The 21006-nt window shown below is 41.9% G+C and overlaps 1 protein-coding gene across 4 annotated transcripts in view; it reads right to left on the bottom strand.

The window, feature by feature from the left end:
- Positions 1-6977: 6977 nt before the first annotated feature.
- RRBP1 (ribosome binding protein 1) overlaps positions 6978-21006 on the bottom strand; it is a 116054-nt gene continuing 102025 nt past the window's right edge. For 3 of the 4 annotated variants that reach the window (XM_089686518.1, XM_089686520.1, XM_089686519.1), the window contains 7 exons: positions 19804-19899; positions 16339-16422; positions 15465-15536; positions 13932-14000; positions 13081-13170; positions 11304-11447; positions 6978-7464 (listed from right to left, as the gene is read on the bottom strand). In XM_089686518.1, the coding sequence (XP_089542644.1) occupies positions 7426-7464; positions 11304-11447; positions 13081-13170; positions 13932-14000; positions 15465-15536; positions 16339-16422; positions 19804-19899 (594 nt within the window). In that variant the 3' untranslated portion in view covers positions 6978-7425. The remainder of the gene's footprint in view (positions 7465-11303; positions 11448-13080; positions 13171-13931; positions 14001-15464; positions 15537-16338; positions 16423-19803; positions 19900-21006) is intronic. The other variant, XM_089686521.1, reaches the window with a different exon arrangement.

Genomic DNA, 21006 nt, shown 5'->3' with positions numbered 1-21006 from the left:
GACATGACAGATCCTGCATGGGTTTTCTTCAATTCACCAACTGCTTGCCATAAAAGAACTGTGTGTGCGCAGTGGAACCTTCTGTGTGAGGTAAAGTAGCTGACACCAAGTTAAGCTCATTAGAAGACCAAGAGGCCCTGATGATGGCCAATGTTGCTACTGTAAAAGCACCAGTAAGAAAGTCAACTGTGTTCTGGCATCCAGGTACCCAACATGAAAAGAGTACTGGCCAGACCCAGAGTCTTGTTAAAGTGTAACTAAATTCTGTAAATACCTTTGTTCCAATGATACAATGTTCACAAAGCTGGCACTGACATCTTCTCCTGGGCTTCTTCCAGGTGCCAGATCTTTGGTCATCTTGATTGGCACCAAATTTTATGAATTCCATTATATAATGTACACTGAGCTGCACCTGAGCAGCTCAGTGTACATTCTAAAGAAGATTGTGAACAGGAAGTTAGATTTGTTTTATTGAAAAGAGACATATAGCATGTATCTTTTGCAATAAGGAGCCTGCTTGAACGCTTTTTTTTTTTTTGCTTGATCCATTTTAAGAAATGCAATGGGTCTTGGACTGATTTTAAATATATACAGTGCCTATAAACAGAATTCACCACCTTTGAAGTTTTCATGTTTTATTGTCAGGGAGCACGGACCATAATATTTTACACACTCCTTATAGCAAAGTTGCTCCGGCTATGTTGGATTGCATACGGAGCATGAGGTAATAGCCACAGCTTCTCTGTTGGATCAAAATTTGTACATTCCAGGATGTTTACAAACATTTGTTGACACCATTCCTATGTAGTTTTGACTTTATGCTTGCTTGGAGTCATTCATTTGGTGGATGATAAATTACTTTTCAAACTCAAGTTTCTCGCAGACTGCATCAGGTTTTCCCTTTACCATTTCAGGGCTAGCAGCTGAAAAATATTTCCATAGAAAGATGCTATCACCACCAAGCTTCACAGTGTGGGTGGTGTATTTATAATGATGTACAGTGTTTATTTTGTAGCAAAGTGTTTGGGCTGATGAATGAAAATTTAAATGTTTTGTATCATTATACAATAGAACCTTCTTCTAGTTGACTTTAGTCTACCTGTAGGGGATTGCATGTTTGCTAAACCCACTGTCGTTAATTGTTCTATGAAAGTTAAACATGAAAACTGGATGAATGTTTTATAATCACTATCTAGAAGTATTAAAACAATATCAGTTTTCTGAATTAAAGTTAACCTGAGGGCAAATGTGATTGGCAACTTTAGCAGGTAGATAACAGCATAAACAGGATGCAAATACATTTTGTTTTAGGATTTGTGCCTCCATCATCAACCTGAAGACCTCCTCAGGTACATTCCAAAATTGTGGCCCTCTCCTCAGAGCTATAGCCAGAGGTCCCAACTCACGATGGATCATGTAGCACTGGAGGGGTCAACCACAATACATAAGGTATTGCTAATGTTAGTTTTTGCACACAGGTTTACTTTAACTTGATGAGAATACAAGTGAAAAACGAATGCTTTTTATAAAAGTTTTAGGAGACCATTCTATCCTTCTAATACAGTGCATAGCAGGATTGAGAGTACGTTTTTTTTTTTTTTTTAACTCGTAAAATCCTTTTCTTTGAGCCCAATAAAGGGACACAGGAAATAAGATACTGACAGGTTAAACTGTCTCCTACAGGAAGAACGGATACTGGCATACAAAAAAAATGTGTGCCAACCCAGGATGATCCCTCCTCTACCCAGCAGTACCAAGAACATGAACACAGAGGGCCACTCTCAGTTTCCCTTAACGGACTGCAACAAAAGGATGTTATGGCGAGTGCAAAATTCTGTTTTCTTTCGCTTCTATTGAGGGACGCATTAATTCATATACTGTTGGGATATCAAATAGTCTGAAGAGTGGGAAACTCAGCAAAAACAGTAACAAGTCATGCAAGACAGAACTGGTGACTGCCTGAAGCACAAAAGACCTAAAGCCAGATGAGGCCTTGATCCCAGCCAGATAGTGGAACCTGTCAGCACGACCAAAGTGAGGGCATAGGAGGTTCACACATGATGCTCAAGACCATGAAAAAATGTTCTATTACCAGAAGGAGATGACTCCATATGGATAAGAACTTGAACCAGTGAAAGGGTGATAAACCAAAACTCATCAAAAACAGGATAAGCCATAACAAATTCCTCTGTATGGTAGAGAAAACACACACTCGATGTGGTCAACAAGAACTGGGGGCAAGCCCCGAGAAGGAACAGGTCCTGAGGAGCAACCTAAAACAAAACAGGTCCAGGTAAAAAAGATCAGCTGGTCTAAACTAGAAGGCCCGAAACCTTTACTACCCCAAACCTCTAGAATCAAGTGACGAAAAACTCCCTGTCTAAAATGGTTGAACAGATGACTAATCTCACTAAGCAAGATTTACCAGAGAAAATTCTGAATTCGCTAAAACAAAACAGTTGTAGGAGTTACTTCACATCCTTTTCAGACTAACTCCAACATAGCAGGGCAAATAGCGAGGTAACTCCTGATGCTCAGCTGGATAGCTGCCAAGTAGACACTAGCTCAAACAGCTATGGTTGATCTTGATTAAAGTCAATGGAAGAAGAAATCTAAGAAAAAAAGACTAGTACTGGTAAGACTTTTCTCAACAAAGCTGAAGAGAAAAGGTCCATCGTCCAAGGACACTAGCAATAAAAGAGACATGTTGGGTACAGGAGGGGTCATCCTGGGCAGGCTACAATTGATTTTTTGATTGCCAGGATCCTGCAAGCAGCAGTATAACCCAACAGTATCTCATTCTCTGTATCCCACAATGGATTAGAATAAAATATTTGTTTTAATTTTTGAACTTATTAAAAAAACATGATGATATTTGGTTGCTATAGAGGACAGTGCTTGCATGTATAAGCTCAAGAAGATAAGTTTTTATTTGCTTTGTCCCCATACTGTTGTTTGTGTCCTATTTGTGACTGTCTTTTCCATTCTGGTGACTAGTACCCATAGATCATGAAACTAAAACTCTCTATCCAAAAAGCAACCAGCCAAAAAAATAAAAATAGCACTTTTTCTAGTCCTTCCTTACTCTATTAGAAATATAAAATCTCTCACTTGCTGTCCTGAAGACTTTCCCAGTGTATCCAAAGTTAAATAAACATTGATATCCCTATCCTTAACCAAACGCTCTTAAATATGTTACTCGCCAATAAGTCATCTACCATAACATGAGAGTGCTCTATGTACCCCATCTCTGTAGAAGACTGATTGAAAAGAATCCCTTTACTTTGCTCGGAATCCCTTGTGCTCTACATAATCCAGAAGAGTGGTCAGCATGTCCATAATAAAATGGTCCTTGTGTGTTGCATGTCCTTGGTAGAGAGCCCCAATTGATTAACATTTCCACTAAATTAAATTCTATGTGGTCCCTGGAAAAAAATTACATGTATTTATAATGTCCTTAGGAAGTGTCCAGTGTTGCCTGTATGTCTGTCAGAGTGCTTCATGTCCTTGTAATATCAACTGTAAGGTAGCCAATGTGACAATCATGTCTCAAATATGTATTAGTGCTCAGCTTAGCCAGGACAGAGAAATACTGTACATGTTAGCCTATTCCTGGCAGCATGTCCTTGGCAGAGAATATCATGTGCTCGATCCCTGTCCCTGAGATATCTTAATATATATTTGCCAGAGTGCTTCTAGTGCTCAATATGTCTTTGGCAATGTCTTCTTCGTACTCAGCATGTCCCTTGCAGAGTTATGTGCTTATGTTGCAGGCAGAATGGTCCATTGGTTTAATATCTCAATTGCACGGTATACATTATGCCCACCATGTACCTGAAAGAAGGATTTGTATCCCAAGTATATCCTTGGCAGAGAGTTTCATGTGGTCTGCTCGTCCTTGCTTGAGTGTCCCAATAATCAGCATGGCTTTAAACTTCCCTGGACTTCCATCTGAATTCCAGTGGCTACTGCTGCCTACGCTGGGCATGTTTTGGTCCTCTTCCCTGTTGCACATGATCCATCACTCAAGAATGCAATAAGGAGCATTAGAGAAACAGACAGGAGTCCTTAAGTAGTTCTCTCTCTCTCTATATACACAGGCCTCAAAATTTCCACTTGCCTGCTCGCATTTGGTGAGTGGAAATAATATGGGTGTGTCCCCCACAGGACCGTCTTACTGACCTTATGGTCAGGGTCGGCTCCTTCAATCTAGGGGCATGTGCCAGTGCTGTGGTCAGGTCAGGCAGCATGGATGGTAATGACAGTCTACACTGCACACACACACACAAGTAATGTTCGTTTGTTAGCACAAGTAGTGGGGCTCGGGCTGACTGCTCCACCTGTCTGGTGGCATCTTCTTCCTGGCATCTCCATACTTCAAGCTGTCACCTGAGCCTCTCAGATCATTCCCAAAAGTCAGCTCCGCCCACCCAGGAGTCCATGGCTGGGAGTAGGTACACAGTGCAATGTCCTGCCTGTGGCTGCCTGCGCCAATCCTGTTACTTAATATTTCACTCACACAAACCCCATGAGATCCTGAGACACAGGATTTGGAGAGAACAGCACAGGGTACTGAAGAGGCCCATAATCTTTGCCCTGCCTCTATGTGATGTAGCCAATCCCTGCTGTGCCTGTGCCAACAGCCCCACCCATACTCTACCCCTGATGTGGACACAGAAACACACACACATACACACACAGCGTTGTGCTGGAAGTATGCAAAGTATGTGCAGTGCAGCAGGCAACAAATTGGACAAGGACTCGCCAATTTTTAAGCCTTTACTCTAGTGTGTGTTTCCTTCAAACACCTCCACCTCTGACAATTGCATACGTCCCTCCCTTGCCGCTACTGCTCTGATTCTCTGAAAACCAATCCACACAAGGAATGCTTTTCAGAGGAGTGCCATTACCCCACCTTTCCATCATGCAGAACATTAGTGCCCCCATGGTAAAGTAGTTCTAGGTTTCTCTATTTATGTATAGCACTTATTTTCCATTTATGTTTACACTGCTTTATGTTAATATTGTTCAAATTGTTTTTATTTTTGTAACTTTATTCTGCATAAAACATCTATGTTTCATTTTATGAGAATCTACAAGGGTGGTTTAGGGGCGGGACAGGGTAGGGGTTAGGTGGAGCAACTGATGGCCAGTAACTCTTAAGGCCTGGTTAGTAGCTCAGGACTGTGTGTACGTGCATGTGTGTGTGTGTGTGTACGTGTGTGCGTACTGTATTTGCCGGCGTATAAGACGACTTTTTAACCCATGAAAATCTTCTGAAATGTCGGGGGTCGTCTTATACGCCGAGCCGGTGTCAGGGCGGCACTTTTTCGAGGGGCGGCGCGGTGGCGGAAGGGACACCAAGTACAGGGGCGGGCAGGGGGCTGCTGTACCTTACCTGGTCCCGGTCCCACGACGATCCGGTCCAGGAAGCACGGCTGCTCCTTCTTTCAGTTCAGCCGCTCGATGGTCGCGTGGCCGCTTGGCTCCGCCTCCTCACCGGTGATTGGGCGCCAGCACTGGAAAGGCACACAGGCGACCAATCAACGGCAAGGAGGCGGAGCCGAGCGGCCCCGCGAAAATCGAGTGAGGGAACGGCCAGTAAGTGTGCAGCAGCACCATGCTGTGACACTCTTGGCACTATTCCTCTCCCCCACTGACACTAATGATGGGGCACTGTTCCTCCCCCACTGACACCAACGATGAGGCACTGTTCCTCCCCCACTGACACCAACGATGGGGCACTATTCCTCCTCCCCAATGACACCAATGATGGGGCACTATTCCTCCCCCACTCACACCAACGATGAGGCACTATTCCTCCCCGCACTGACACCAACGATGAGGCACTGTTCCTCCCCCATTGACACCAACGATGGGGCACTATTCCTCCTCCCCACTGACACCAACGATGGGGCACTATTCCCCCCCCCCCCACTGACACCAACGATGGGGCACTATTCCCCCCCCCCACTGACACCAACGATGGGGCACTATTCTCCCCACTGATACCAACGATGGGGCACTATTCCTCCCACTGATACCAATGATGGGGCGCAATTCCTGCCACTGACACCAATGATGGGGCGCAATTCCTGCCACTGACACCAATGATGGGGCGCAATTCCTGCCACTGACACCAATGATGGGGCGCAATTCCTGCCACTGACACCAATGATGGGGCGCAATTCCTGCCACTGATACCAATGATGGGGCGCTATTCCTCCCACAGACACCAATGATGGGGCGCTATTCCTCCCACTGACTAATGATGGGGCACTATTCCTCCCACTGACACTAATGATAGGACACTATTCCTCACACACTGACACTAATGATGGGGCACCATCATTGGTGTCAGTGGGAGGAATAGTGTCCCATCATTGGTATCAGTGGGAGGAATAGTGCCCCATCATTGGCGTCAGTGGATGAAATAGTGCCCCATCATTGGTGTCAGTGGGAGGAATAGTGCCCCATCATTGGCGTCAGTGGATGAAATAGTGCCCCATCATTGGTGTCAGTGGGAGGAATAGTGCCCCATCATTGGCGTCAGTGGATGAAATAGTGCCCCATCATTGGTGTCAGTGGGAGGAATAGTGCCCCATCATTGGTGTCAGTGGGAGGAATCGTGCCCCATCATTGGTGTCAGTGGGAGGAATAGCACCCCATCATTGGAATACCATACTGAAATAGCATACCATACTGAAATCAAATCTGATGTTTTTTCATTTTTATTTGGTGTGTGTTGGAAGAGGGGTAGTCTTATACGGCGAGTATAGCTCAAACCCTATATTTTAACATGAAAAGTAGGGGGTCGTCTTATACGCCGGCAAATACGGTATATACACACACACACACACACACACACACACACACATACATATATATACATACACACACACACACACACACACACACACACACACACACACACTCAGAAGAAATGTATCTGCTGGTCTAAAAATGCAAAATGAATGTTCATGGCTATATCAGTATTTTATTGGCATTTAGGCAACCAACAATTCACATGACTTTATACTGGAGACCAGTTACAGTATGGCACCTTCTTCATATAAATTGCCAGGTTTATGTCCATTCATTCATCGCTCACTCAAAAATATATAAATTTAATAAATTGCACTGATTCCTATAGCAGAGTACACAGTCTGTCCCTTTTTATTGTTCCCAGTAATCTCTTCAGGCTGTCAGTCCAAAAGGTGGATATGATGGTATGGCGTACTGACACAGTCAGTGGTTTTATAATGGAATGTCATTTTTGTTCAAAAAAAGTATGCCGTTATAGGTAAGACATTAACTTCAGGAAGCTTTTGGCTCACTAAATTATTTTTTGAATTTCAAGAAAGGAATGTTTAAGGCATTGTGGTTAAAAAAAAAAAAAAGTTCTAACCAAAAAGTTATTTATGATCAAACAGATGTTCCACTGTCGATGTTGGAGTCTTGGTCCTACAAAAAAAGAAACATTTATAGTTAACTCAAAATGTTTTTCCAGCATTCACTGTAATTAGATTACAAGATCTTTTATGTCATATGCTCTCAGCCATTTCACACAAGGTAACTTTCAGTGCAAGCTTAGCTTAAAGTGGACCTAGACTTAGGCAACTTATCCTTCAAACAGTAAAAGAAGTACAAGTCAGCTGCGAACGACCTACCACTTATAAAATTCCTAGGCCCACTTTGTCATCAGTTCTGCAACAAGCAAGGCAGTCTCTCTCGTGAGGTTAGGCACTGATGTGGGACAAGAAGGCCTGGCTCGCATTCTCCGTTCTAATTCATCCCAAAGGTGTTCTATCGGGTTGAGGTCAGGACTCTGTGCAGACCAGTCAAGTTCCTTCACCCCAAACTGGCTCATCCATGTCTTTATGGACCTTGCTTTGTGTACTGGTGTACAGTCATGTTGGAACAGAAAGGGGACATCCACAAACTGTTCCCATAAAGTTGGGAGCATGAAATTGTCTTGGCATGCTGATGCCTTAAGAGTTTACTTCACTGGAATGAAGGGGCCCAACCCCCGAAAAACAACCCCACACCATAATCGCCCCCCCACCAAACTTTACACTTGGCACAATGCAGTCAGGCAAAGCATGATTTCCTGGCAACTGCCAAACCCAGACATGTCCATCGGATTGCCAGAGAAGCGTGATTCGTCACTACAGAGAACACGTCTCCACTGCTCTAGAGTCCTGTGGTGGTGTGCGTTACACCACTGCATCCAATGCTTTGCATTGCGCTTGGTGATGTGAGGCTTGGATGCAGCCGCTCGGCCATGGAAACCCATTGCATGAAGCTATCTATGCACTGTTGTTGTGCTAATCGGAAGGTTTGGAGGTCTTTAACTATTGATTCTGCAGATAGTTGGTGACTTCTGCACACTGTGCACACTGTCATTTTACATGGCCTACCACTTCATGGCGGAGTTGCTGTTGTTCCCAGTTGCTTCCACTTTGTTATACCACTGACAGTTGACCGTGGAATATTTATTAGCAAGGAAATTTCACGGATGAACTTATTGCACAGGTGACAACCTATCACGGTACCACACTTGAATTCGCTGAGCTCCTGAGAATGACCCATTCTTTCACAAATATTTATAGAAAGAGTCTGCATGCCTAGGTGCTTGATTTTCTACACCTGTGCCCATGGAGGTGCTTGGAACACCTGAATCCAATGATTTGGAGGGGTGTCCCAATACTTTTGGCAATATAGTGTATATATAAAAAAGGCATAACCTGGGCAGATCTTCCTGTTCCTGAGGGCTGATAATGCCTCAGATGATAGAAAACACCTCACATGCTTTTGTTAGACTAGAAGAACAGAGGGTGCCTTGGCACGGTTGTATATGGGGAAGTGTTCTACTTCTTCTAATTGGAAATTATATGCTACAAGGTATATTTTTCTTACTAAACTGCTTTACCAAACTATTGTGCTAAGGAATCTCTGTTAGACAGCAAATAACAGATTTTAAGTCTAGGTCCACAAGCAATTTTACTCAGTGCCACCTCTTTATAAAACTCTCTGATCATAAAACCATTTAGAAATACATGATATGAAGATATACATAAAAGATAGGAAGGAAATTAGGAACAGACACGGGAATAGTAAGGACAGCACCTGCATAATATTTTACAATATTCAATCAATATTAAATATTCAGAACAGAAAAGTTCTAAATTAAAAAGAAACATGTACAATAAATTTATAGCCTTCCATTGGTGAAAATGCTAGCTGTCTGGCTGCCATTTTGACCCTCTGGTTTCAGAATTTTCTATGTCACCAACATGGAATAAGCTTGATGGCAAAGCAAAGTCAGCAACTCAATTGCATGCTTGTTCCTGGTCTATAATTCAGAATATATTTAAAGGGACCATCTCACCAACATCAATAATTGTAGCACAGAAAACTAAAAAGTGTTTTAAATGCTTTTTTGCTATGTTTTTCCTTTCCATGAATTATATTTGACTAAAATGTGCCTTTTACTTGCTAGAAAATTTCAATACTCCAGAAAGAAACAATTATCCAGCACATCCCCCTCCATCCTGGTACACTGTATATAATTATTGTGTGTATCAGCCCAGCTCCTCAAAGCCCCCCTATTATAGAATGTCATTTGAGTCTGCTGGGGCCACTGACATCACATCCAAGATGACAGCACCCAGCAGCAGTCTCATGGCTTTTGGGTGTCTGCACTAAAGCTGGCCATACACGTATCAAAATTTGTCCGGTTCAGCAGGGACCAGAGGAATGTCGACCAGTGTGTGTCCGCTCCTGCTTAACAGAGGGTTGTTTGTTGAAGGGACATGCTAGAAAACTTTTACCTATCAATGGCTCAAGCTGCTGATTAGTGTATTATGACAGTAGCAGGAACAGGAGCAACTGTCAGAACATGATGTCCCTCCACAGGAACTCTTACATCCAACTTGCATGTATGGATGGAGAATTCTATTTCTGTATGGCCAGCTTAAAGTGGTTGTTAAGGCTGAAGTTTTTTACCTCCTCCTGTATTGAATTGTATTTTAACTGTACTGTCTGCCTCATGTTGTAAAGCACTGCACAAACTGTTGCCGTTATATAAATCCTGTATTATAATAATAATAATAATAATAATAATAAAAAAAAAAAAAAAAAAAAAAAAAAAAAAAAAAAAACACACCTTCAGGGTGCTGCTCCCCCCTCAGCCCCCCTAATACTTACTTGATCCCGATCCAGCAATCTGCATGAGACCAGTGGCTCTCCCCGGTCTCCCCCTCCTTATTGGCTGAGACACAGCAGCGGGAGTCATTTGCTCCAGCTACTGTCAATCACAGCCAGTGAGGAGGGATTGGGGGTTGGGGCCGAGTCACACTCTGTGTGTCTTATGAACACGCAGAGCTGGCTGGGGAGAGGACATGCACAAGTGTACCCAGAGCAAGCAGCTTGCTCTGGGGGTACGCAGCAGAGGAGAGGAACCAGGAGTGCTGGTGGGGGACCCGAGAAGAAGAGGTGCAAAACCACTGCATAGAGCAGGTAAGTATGACCTGTTATTTAAAAAAAAAAAAAAAGCTGAACTTTTAGTATCACTTTATGGAGGCTTTTTCAGTTAAATACGTAAAATGCATATAGAATTTTCTGGGAAGGTTTTTGTTGAAATTAATGGTCAGGACACAGAGGCTCTTTAATCCCAAAGAAGCTCATCAGTATGGCAGCCTGCATTTTACTCGCAGTACAAAAAAAAAAAAAAAAAAAAAAAAAAGGGACTTTTCTGCTTTCAGTAAAACATCCCTTCATTGGCACACTTGTGTCTCTGACTTCTCCCCTACCATCAGTGATTTAAGTGATTTAATAGACAGTAGAAACAGCACAAAAGCTGATGACTTATTGCCTATAAGGTTGAGTGGTTCCGTTCTATTTTATATGCTGTCCAAACCAACTAAATGGCTGGGGATTGAAGAAGGAAATCTTCCAATGGATGTTTTCCCCTTGTGCAGCATTACTAAATGTAAAAAACCAAGTACTTTAAATCATATATCTGCAGCAGATTCCCCGTCAAGATAAATCTTTATATATGAAGTGCTTATATTTTCAGAGACAAAGCAAATGATTGAAGTGTACCTGTTATTCCTGCACAGTGGAATCTTCCATTTGTGAGCTTAACCAACATTTAGCTGAAACTTGTGACATGAGTGTATGATCATCAGATTGTGTGCAGGGGTGCAGCAGAGAAGAAGCCCTAGTTATCGTTAGTGATTGTATTAGGTATAAAGGAAGCTGAAGAGACAGGGTTAACAGCGAGAAAGGTGAGTTAGTACCGTCACTTTGAGTTGGCTTTGCAGCAGTGTATTGTGGTCTTTTTCCTTAGTAAGTTGTTCCTGAGAAGACTTCAAGAGTTGTAATAGTTTGTTAGCAGCTTGACCTAAGTCCCGTGTTAGTTTTTTTTCCTTGTCAAGTCTCTCCTACAATATTTCCAGTGAAGGATAGTGTTAGCTTTAAATATATATATGAAATAAATATGAAAAAAGCCTTAAAAAGGTGAAACTAATTTTTGTATATGAGTGAAATACTGGCATAATATGTAATAATCCAAGACTTTTACAGGCTGAATACTGTCATAACATATTGCACTGTATGATAAATTCAATCAGAACTCAACATTGTCTAACCAAAAGCCTATGAATGACTGACATGACGACACGGTGTTGCACTAGGGCCTTTGAGGGTCTAGGTCTTCTATCTGAGCAAGTCCACTTATGTTACAAATGTGATCTTAATCAAAAAAATTAAAACTGCAGATATGGTCATAAATGAACAATTCTACAGGTATCCTAAAAGGTAAGACCATATACTGGAGCTGAGGATATTTATTTCAAAGCTAATGGCCTCCTTGTCAAAAACCTACCAAGAATTTGCAAGACATGACGGCCCTAAACAGTGGATAAGATAGACATTTTGACTTGATAACCTTTACCTCATAAAGGGGATTACTAGCATTTCATGACACTCTTGTGATTGGATTAAAGGAGAAGTACAGCCAAAGCTCTTTTGGCTTTAGTTCTCCTGTGGATCACAGGAGTGAAGTTTGTTCTGCACTCCTGTGACCCGTTGTCAGCTGACAGTCACCGTTCTCTGCTCAGAGCGGCTTTGAGAACTCAGCGATCAGTGGTCATGTGATCGCCGAGTTCTCACACTTAGAGCTGGTGGGGGACATATGCAGCATCAGACCGATGCTGCATCCTCGTAGGCAAGTATAATTTAAGAAAAAAAAAAGAAAAAAAAACAACCCAAACTTCACTTTTAAGGTGACCAAGTTACCCAAAGTAACCCTAGCCTAACACCACCTCTTTTAATGTAAATTTAAAAAAATACTTCATGGTACTTTCAACTAATCGGTCTAATTTTTCTGTCTGTCAGAGAGATCAGAAGGTGGCAGACATCAAGACAAAGCAGTGTTTTCAGTATATTGTTTTGCCACTTCATCTCTCTAGCCAATCAAAGATCTATCACTGGAAGCCACTATGATTGGCCTTTGGCCACATCTATGGCCTGGACCTTGTAACACAAAACGCAGAGCATCCCGATGCAAAGATGAATACTAGATTTATGACCTTCTTCAAAGTAACTACACAGATCGGGCCACAGATCTACTGCCTGTAGTCATTAAGGGGCTAATATTTTGTCAACTTCAGACCTGGCTCAAATGTGAGCACTTAAACTAATGCTTAACTCAGTGTCATCTGAATTAGAGATCCAAATCTCGTCTCTAGCCAATCAAAGAGATCTGTCACTGGAAACCACTATGATTGGCCTGTGCCATATCATATGGCCTGGACCTTGCAACACAAAATGCAGGGGATCCAAATGCAAAGTTGGGTACTAGATTTATGGCCTTCTACAAAATTCACTCCACAGATCTACTGCCTGTGACCATTAAGGTGTTCATGTTTGAGCCAGGGCTGTAGCTGACAAAATATTAACACTTGAACTAATGCTCAACTCAATATCTGAATGCTGGTCACAAACTCTTTTTTTCAAGACTGAGAAATGTATTTTAGTTAAGTAAAAAAACTACAAATCACAGTTTGTGCCAACCTTCAATTGTTGTGCTTCTTCGGTGCCTGTTGAGCTTTCTTCTGTACTTTTCAGTTTCTCCAGCTCTTGCTGCAAACTGTACATAGATTTCTGTTCATAGAAATATACAAAAGATGGTGTGGTTATCAGGGAAAGAAAAAAATAAGTACAATATGTGCACAATTAAGGTGTCTCTGTAATAACACAGCAAGTACAGAAATACTGATTGATCTGCCAGAAATCCAGCAAGCTCTTAACTTCCTGTGTGCTCTGCTGCACTGCACTGAAATCTTAAGCGATCAGCCAAGCCCAGTTCACATCTGTGGTTAACAGAACCCCCCCTCTTAATTTATGGAGACAAGGAGAGTGGGAGATGTTTTTTAGACCAAAACAGGAACGAGCAGCCTAGGGTGACACACTGTTCCTCCATAGATACAGAACAGCGGGTGAGCACGATCGCCCTAAGACAGAAGTTGTGTTATTGGTAGGATCACTAGAGGAAAATAAAGGGAAAAAAAGAAAATGTAGATCAATTTCTAAGAGTTGGGTACACTTTTACACTTAAGTGTGTTACAGATCATAATGATCTAAAATCTAAAATCACCGCCACTACTCAAAAGGGATGGAGGCTGGCCTTGCCTTTTACAGTCAATTATCTTAATGATAGGTTAAATAACTCCAATTTTGTCATGTATTAAATGCTTTTTTTGTAATATAAAGATTGATCAGCTACAGTAAATAATAAAACAGACCCACAAACCATTCAAGATATACAAGTGAAAAAATAAAATAGAAAAGCCAATGTCTCAAAATAACTATAGTTTTTCTCTAATATATTTAAAACTGTGATTCAATGTATTTAAAGTAATTACCTCTTCCAGGTCTGCTGAGATGGTCTGCTCATCAGTCTGCTCATCAAAACTTGGCTGTGGAGCCTTCAGCTAGTTATAAAAAAGTAACAATAGAGATAAATACAATGTTCAAGATATAAATGCAACTTTAGGGTGCAGAGGTATTACTGAAAATTGAAACAATGTACCAACTAAAATGAAGGCCAGGTAACACAGCTAGCTCAGATAAGGGGAAATGTGAACTTCACAAACTATTAAAACAGGATTTGACCAATCCCAGACGTGAGGTTTCCACAGCGACCAAAAACCGTTTCCCGGCACCTGGGCCCCGTCAGCCCACCCACCACCGGTAGGGCTACCATCAGGGTGGGACAGCCCATACACAAGTAAGGGGATCGGGGCGTCCGGAGTGAACTGGACCATGGGTCCCAACCAGGGCTGTCTTTTTTTGTGGGGCAGCTGCTGTCAGAGCATGCCAACTACCAGGATATAGAGGAGAGTGGAGTGGTGGGTGGATTCCTGGTGTGTGCCGGGAGCAGTAGGGGTTCACTGTCAGGCAAGCTCTGGGTAGGAATGGCAGTGCGTGCCAGGCTGTGCGGGGTGGGTGAGGCAAGGAGGTGCCAGCGGAGGGCCCCATGGAGGAGGAAGAAGGGGAAGAGGTCAGGGAGGAGGTGTCCCCCCCCCCTCCCCACTCTTTGTTGCAGCTGCCACCAGAAATCCTGGTGGAGATGGGACACTGGTTCAGCTGCCCCTCCTCTGACACCATCTGCAGGAGCTGCTGTTGTACAGGTGAAAGCTGGTAGGTGTGTGTGTGACACACTGCCCCCCACCTGTCCCACTGTCCCCCACCCAAGACACTTCCCCCTCCTGTCCTGCTGCCCCCTTCCCGTGACACTTCCACCTACCTTTTGTCTCGCTGCTACCCACCTGTCATGATCAGTGATCACATGAACAGTAGTAAACAAGATGTCACTTCCTGACATCATTGCTTAGTACTTGTGAATTCTGTGAATGATCACAGAGGTCACATGGTACAAGGCTATCAACAGCCTTGTACCATGTGACAAGCTGTGACCAATCACAGCTCTCACAGTATTTCTCAATGGCTGCAAGAATGCAGCCAGAGAGAAGGAGAAATTGCTGCTTTTACAGCCTTTATGGGTGTAAAAGCAATCAGTGTAAAAGAAGAAAAAAAAAATCTTCATCACTGAAAGCTGAAAATTGGCCTGGACAGGAAGGGGGTGAAAGTGTCCGGACTTGAAGTGGTTAAATAATGATTTAAATGTCTGCTCTTGCTCCATAGGGCAAATACCAATGAAATAAACATCTTTTTTTTTTCACAGCAGCCCTGAACTAAGAGTGTGTTCCACAGAACTAAGCAAATATTGCTCATATAGCTTCATTTTCTAGAAAACTGTTGAATAGAATTGAGCTGGTATGTCTGTTATCCACAAATTAACAGACCAGTGGAAACCACTAAAAAGCACTTGTTAGCAGCAGACATAGACAAAACAAAGCACATCTATGTGTAAGGTGTCTGTATTAGTCACTAACCTGATGATCTTGTACACCATGTGAGCCTTTCTCATGCACATGATTCTGCATTTCACTTAACTGCTGTCTGAGCTGAAAAAAGAGAATATACTAATCACATTTAACAGAAATGGCAATCAAAAAGGGTGACATTTCTCTAGCATTGCTGGGAATTCCATCTACTACACTTTACACAACGCACCCTAATGTTTATAGGGTAGCTATAACTGACACTTTTTTAGATACGCCATCCAGTCAGCTGTTAATGCTGTCTTTTTGTATCACTGTCAGTCAGTGTGTCAGTTACTGTTAGTGATCGTGGCAGTTAGTGGTTGTGTAAATATCAGTTAATGGCAGTGTGTCAGTTAGTGGCAGTATATATGTTAGTTAATGGCAATGCAAGTGTCAGTTAGTGGCAGTGTGTTTTAGGTAAGAAAAAAAAGGTTTTATATTTAGTGTCAGTGTGTGTGTTAATGTCTGTGTTTTAGGTAGAACAAAAAAAATATGTATTATTGTTTCTTGGCCGTACTATGGGCACAAAGAACAAATCACACACACATACGTGGTGTTGCCATGATCGTCATGAGTAGAATTCATTTTTCAGTTTTTTGGTGGTGGTAGATGGTAATGCCATACAAATATACAGCTACATTTTAAAAATTAGTTTACTATTTTGGGCCAGTTTTTCTTTAATAAAAAGAAAAATCAGGAGTTATCCATTAACATTTACCACCAAATAAAATCCCAGGTTTGTCTTTAAAAAAAGGTCTAATTCACCTGGATACAATAAGTAGTTGTAATGATATATACAGTTACTCAAAGTTGAAAAATTGGTTTTGGGCATTAAGATTTGTTTTGACCCTGGCCATGAAGAGGTTAAATTATTAAAAATTACCAAAGAAAGCTCTTTGCTTTGTTTTCTGGCTTCTGCTTTTGTAGCTTCCAGATGTTCTTGTGATTCTGACAAAAGCTGTCTCAGCTGCAATAAAGGATGTCAGATACTCATATTAGCATTCATAATCCAAAGCCTTGCATAATGCTACATATAAATCATGCTCATTTGCATACAGTCGATATCCATGCACCTGTTTGCAAACACAGCTTATAATCAGATTCTTTGCCAGCTCCATGCACAAAGACTATTCATGTGGATCAGCTGTGTTCAGCACAAAAATTCATTTTTTTTTTTAATTGCAACATTTTGGAATAGGTTATTAATGCGATTCACAAAAATGATATTAATGCAGTATTAAATCGACCCCAATGTGTCACCAGACAAAATCAGTAAAAACCATAAGGGTGTAGTTGTCCAAAAGTTTCAATACAATGCAGGTGACCCACACATTGCCTGCAGCATCACTAAAGGGGAACCGCTCAAACAACGTGTCTACCATTCAAGGCAGAATTACCAGCATGGTATAGGAGGCAGAAATGTTTTTTGGCCTTGTGACAAGTTTCATTTGCCACATCCTGGTGGGCTTTGGACTCATTGGATTCTGTCCATCTGCTCCTTTGCCCCATCTGCATTACCAAGCCGGTACTTCTGCCTTGAATGGTGGACCCGTTGTTTGGACAGTTCCCCTTTATTGGCACCTTGGGCCACATGAGGGTTACCTGCAGTATATTCAAACTTTTGGACAACTACACCCTTATTGTTTTTATGAATTTTATCAATTAAACATTATGTATTTCACCTACTTCTGATGAAGCTACTGATGCGAAACATGTAGAGTATGAGGCATCTCTCTCTCTAGTTACCAATTTCATCTAATCTTTTAACTAATTTTTTTATATCTCAGTTCACTTTGCGTTACTCTACCAATGATCAGCTTTTATTTATTTATATAAAACATTTATCCTAAAAGGAAAAAAAAAAATATTTGCTGTAACAGATTATAAAAGTATTAGCTGGAGTTTGGCTTAAATTTGTTAGTTTATCCAAGTCTGATTAGTACATCCAACACTCCCTTTACCCCATACTGACAATGCTGCTGCCCAAAAGGTGCCCCCTGTGCTCATTCATCCAGAATGGGAGCAATCTAATACAGGAGGTGTGTTACTTGCCAGATCAACAGGTGAAAAACAGCAGAAAAAAAGCCTGAAAAAGAAAACCAATGCAGCCACCACATAATTTGTAAGATGCAATATATCACATTTTTAGTCTTGGATTAAATACCGCTTTAATGATCTGAGTGATCTTTGCCTGTCAGGTAAAAGTTAGTCCCGGCCTGCCCCAAGGACATGCCATTCCCAAGCCAGGAAAAGGGAGCTGCCATGTAGTACTGGGATAGGTATAAGTTATAAGGTAGGTAAATTAAATACAGACTACTTGAGAGAAGTAGGCTGAGGAAAGGCATTCAATTCAGTGCAGTCAAACTCAGAGTGCCATTTCCTGATATGCAGCTTTATACAGTGAACTGATAAACTCCTTGGGGGGTGTGGGAGGGATGAAGAGGTCAATAAGCACTGCCATTTGCATAGTAATGCAGCATGGAGGGGTTTATTAAAACGGTCTCTTGTCACTGCTGCATTAGTGGTCAGTGACAATGGTAACTGATCCCTTCATACTGCATTAGTGGCCACTGGCAGTGTTTATTAGCTCCATCATGCTGCATGATGAAGTGGTTCATTAACTCTGCCAATGGCCCCTAATGCAGGTTGAAGGGGTTGATTAATACTGCCACTGACCACTAAAGGAGAGTGATGTTTTAAACAACACTGCCACTGACCAGCACTTACACCTCTTCCTTACCAGGCCAATTTTCAGCTTTCAGCACTGTCGCACTTTGAATGACAATTGCGCAGTTAGGCAACATTGTACCGGTTTTAAATTTTTACCATTTTTTTCACACAAATAGAGCTTTCTTTTGGTGGCATTTACTCACTGCTGGGCATTTTATTGTTTGCGCTATAAACAAAAAAAGAGCAAAAAAATTTGAAAAAAAAAAAAAGTTTTTCTTTGTTTCTATTATAAAATTTTGCAAACAGGTAATTTTTCACCTTCACTGATGTACGTTGATGAGGCTGCACTGATAGGCAGCATTGATTAGCACGGATAGGCGGCACTGATAGGCAGCATTGATTGGCACGGATAGGCGGCACTGACTAGCGGCACTGCTGGGCACTGAGCGGCGGCACTGATGGGCACCGATCATCAGGGCACTGATCATCAGTGCCCTGATGATCGGTGCCAATCCCTCCTCTGACAACTGCCGGTTCTCGACAGTACTTTCCTCACACTGTGACAGTGGACACAGCTGATCACATGGTAAAAGGCCGCTGTGATTGGCTTTTACCATATCCGTAGGACACAGAAATCATGTAGATCGCCGGGGGTGCGCAGTAGAGAGCGTTCTGGGAGGTCATATGACGTCCACCCAGAACTGGCCGGCTGCAGTGAAGCCATCATTCACCTATCTGCGGTCAGCAAGTGATTAAAGGAGAAGTGAAGCCAAAGCACTTTTGGCTGTACTTCTCCTGAGGATCACAGGAGTGCAGTTCGTTCAGCACTCCTCTAACCAAGTCCACTGTTGGCTGACATCACTCAGCAGGTCCAGGCTGGGGAAAGATCCCAACTTTAAAATTGGGATCCATTCCAGAACCTGGAGCGGCGCCTGGGACAGCCTCTTAGCGGGGGGTGCCGAGCAGACAATTGTGGCTGACTGTCACGGCTCTCTGCTCAAAGCAGCAATGAGACCTCAGTGATCAGCGGTCATGTGATCGCTGAGTTCTCACAATGCTGCATCCACTTAGGCAAGTATAATGAGGATAAAAAAACATCCCACGCTTCTCTTAAGAAGCAACCAATGAAATGGAGTTGAAATGGCATAATACCGACAACCAATGTAGGTGTTGTTATTGCGGTCAACCTGGGAATGGGAGCACAGTTTGGCATTTTTACCCTGGGCACCTGATGATCTTGTCCCAGTACTGATATACAGCATTAGGAACCAGTGACAAATACAATTCATTCATTCAATATGTATTCAGTATATTCATGTATATGTATATCAGTGTATTCATTCAATACAATTTATCCATGTGCTGAAAATGTAATTCCATGCATTCAATGCCCATGTTGTCAACATAATATACAGTATATACACACACACCCTAAGTTTATACATTAGAGCAATACAAAAGCCATGGACTGTGAAGATTGCAGTATCTGATAGACACCAGGAACCAGCTGTTTGTACATTCCCATAGCAAATTAGAGTTTCAAACTTTAAAGGCCTGGTACTAAATATGATGATGTGTACGTTTCATCTAAATGCATAACTGTTCCCAATTTCCAGTGATGTATGAACCCTTATACTGTATAATATAACAGATTCATGACCAGCTACAAAATACATACACTTTCCACCTCTTTGGAATAGGTCTGACATTCTGTGCTAGACGTGTTCATCTGGGTCTCCAGCTGTGCTTCCATTAAAGCAATGCATTCCTTGAGCTGAAATACAGAGAGACAATGATGTATTCTCTGCATTCTAACATATGGCTGCAAAATGATTAGACAGAAGAATGTAACAAATTATTCAACATCTGCAAAACAGCATAGTGGCATGCAGGCACCTTAAACAAAATGTGCACATTATATATATATATATATATATCTATATATATTTATTTATTAGGAGGGGTGACCTGTCTTTCTTAGCCTGATGATGGCCATGTTGCCCATAACTGTAGCCAAACTGTAACCTTTTTGCCTAATGAACATAGAAATAAATCTTATGTATTCTGCAACCCGTGAAATAGGTGTTGGAGATGGCAAAACAACCAGAAACATTATACCACAATTTTTGAACCTGCCCAAGGATACAACCATTGTAGAAATAGTCTAGTCTACACTCTTTTACAAATTAAAACTCCATTAAATCCATCAATATACTTGCTGGGTCTCCCCCCACAGAGAATGCCTAGGACTTCCAGAAAGCTACTTCTCCATATCCCTACTGCTGCAGATGTCTAACTGCTTTTTATTGGAGGTGGACACTTTGAGCCACAATATCCGAGTTATACTCTTGCATTCTGGAAGTCAAACTGATTGAAGTGTTTACAGCAGGAATGAATAAAACTCTTGCAATGTTCGAACAGGTGTGGGATCTCTGGGTCCAGATGGACACTTCACTAATACAGTTGTGTCCAAAATTATTCAACCCCCAATGCTGTAAAGGGGTTTAGGGACTATAGTGTACATTTGGAATTGTATTCAGAATCAAATCCTACAAGGACGTTGTAACTACCCAAATGCAACTAAAATGACATCAATTGTTTATGTAATACAGTAGTAAATGGTTCTTATGTGGTTTCTTCATTGCCACAATTATTCAACCCCTTAAAGACTACCACTCTGAAGAACAGAGGTTCATACAGGTGCTTTCCATCAGGTATTGAAAACACCTGTGGATGTCACCGAGCAGCAATCAAGCATAATAAGCACCAATTAGGCAGCTTTAAAATGACTGTGATACTCAGCTCCTTCTAGACATTTACTGGTGTGGTTACAAACATGGTGAAGGCAAGAGAATGGTCCAGGAAGACAAGAGAAGAGGTG

Source organism: Staurois parvus, unplaced genomic scaffold, assembly GCF_062004578.1.
Source record: "Staurois parvus isolate SC_StPar_1 unplaced genomic scaffold, SC_StPar_1.0 ptg000401l, whole genome shotgun sequence".
Lineage (NCBI taxonomy): Eukaryota > Metazoa > Chordata > Amphibia > Anura > Ranidae > Staurois > Staurois parvus.
This window is presented reverse-complemented; position numbering and strand designations above follow the sequence as displayed.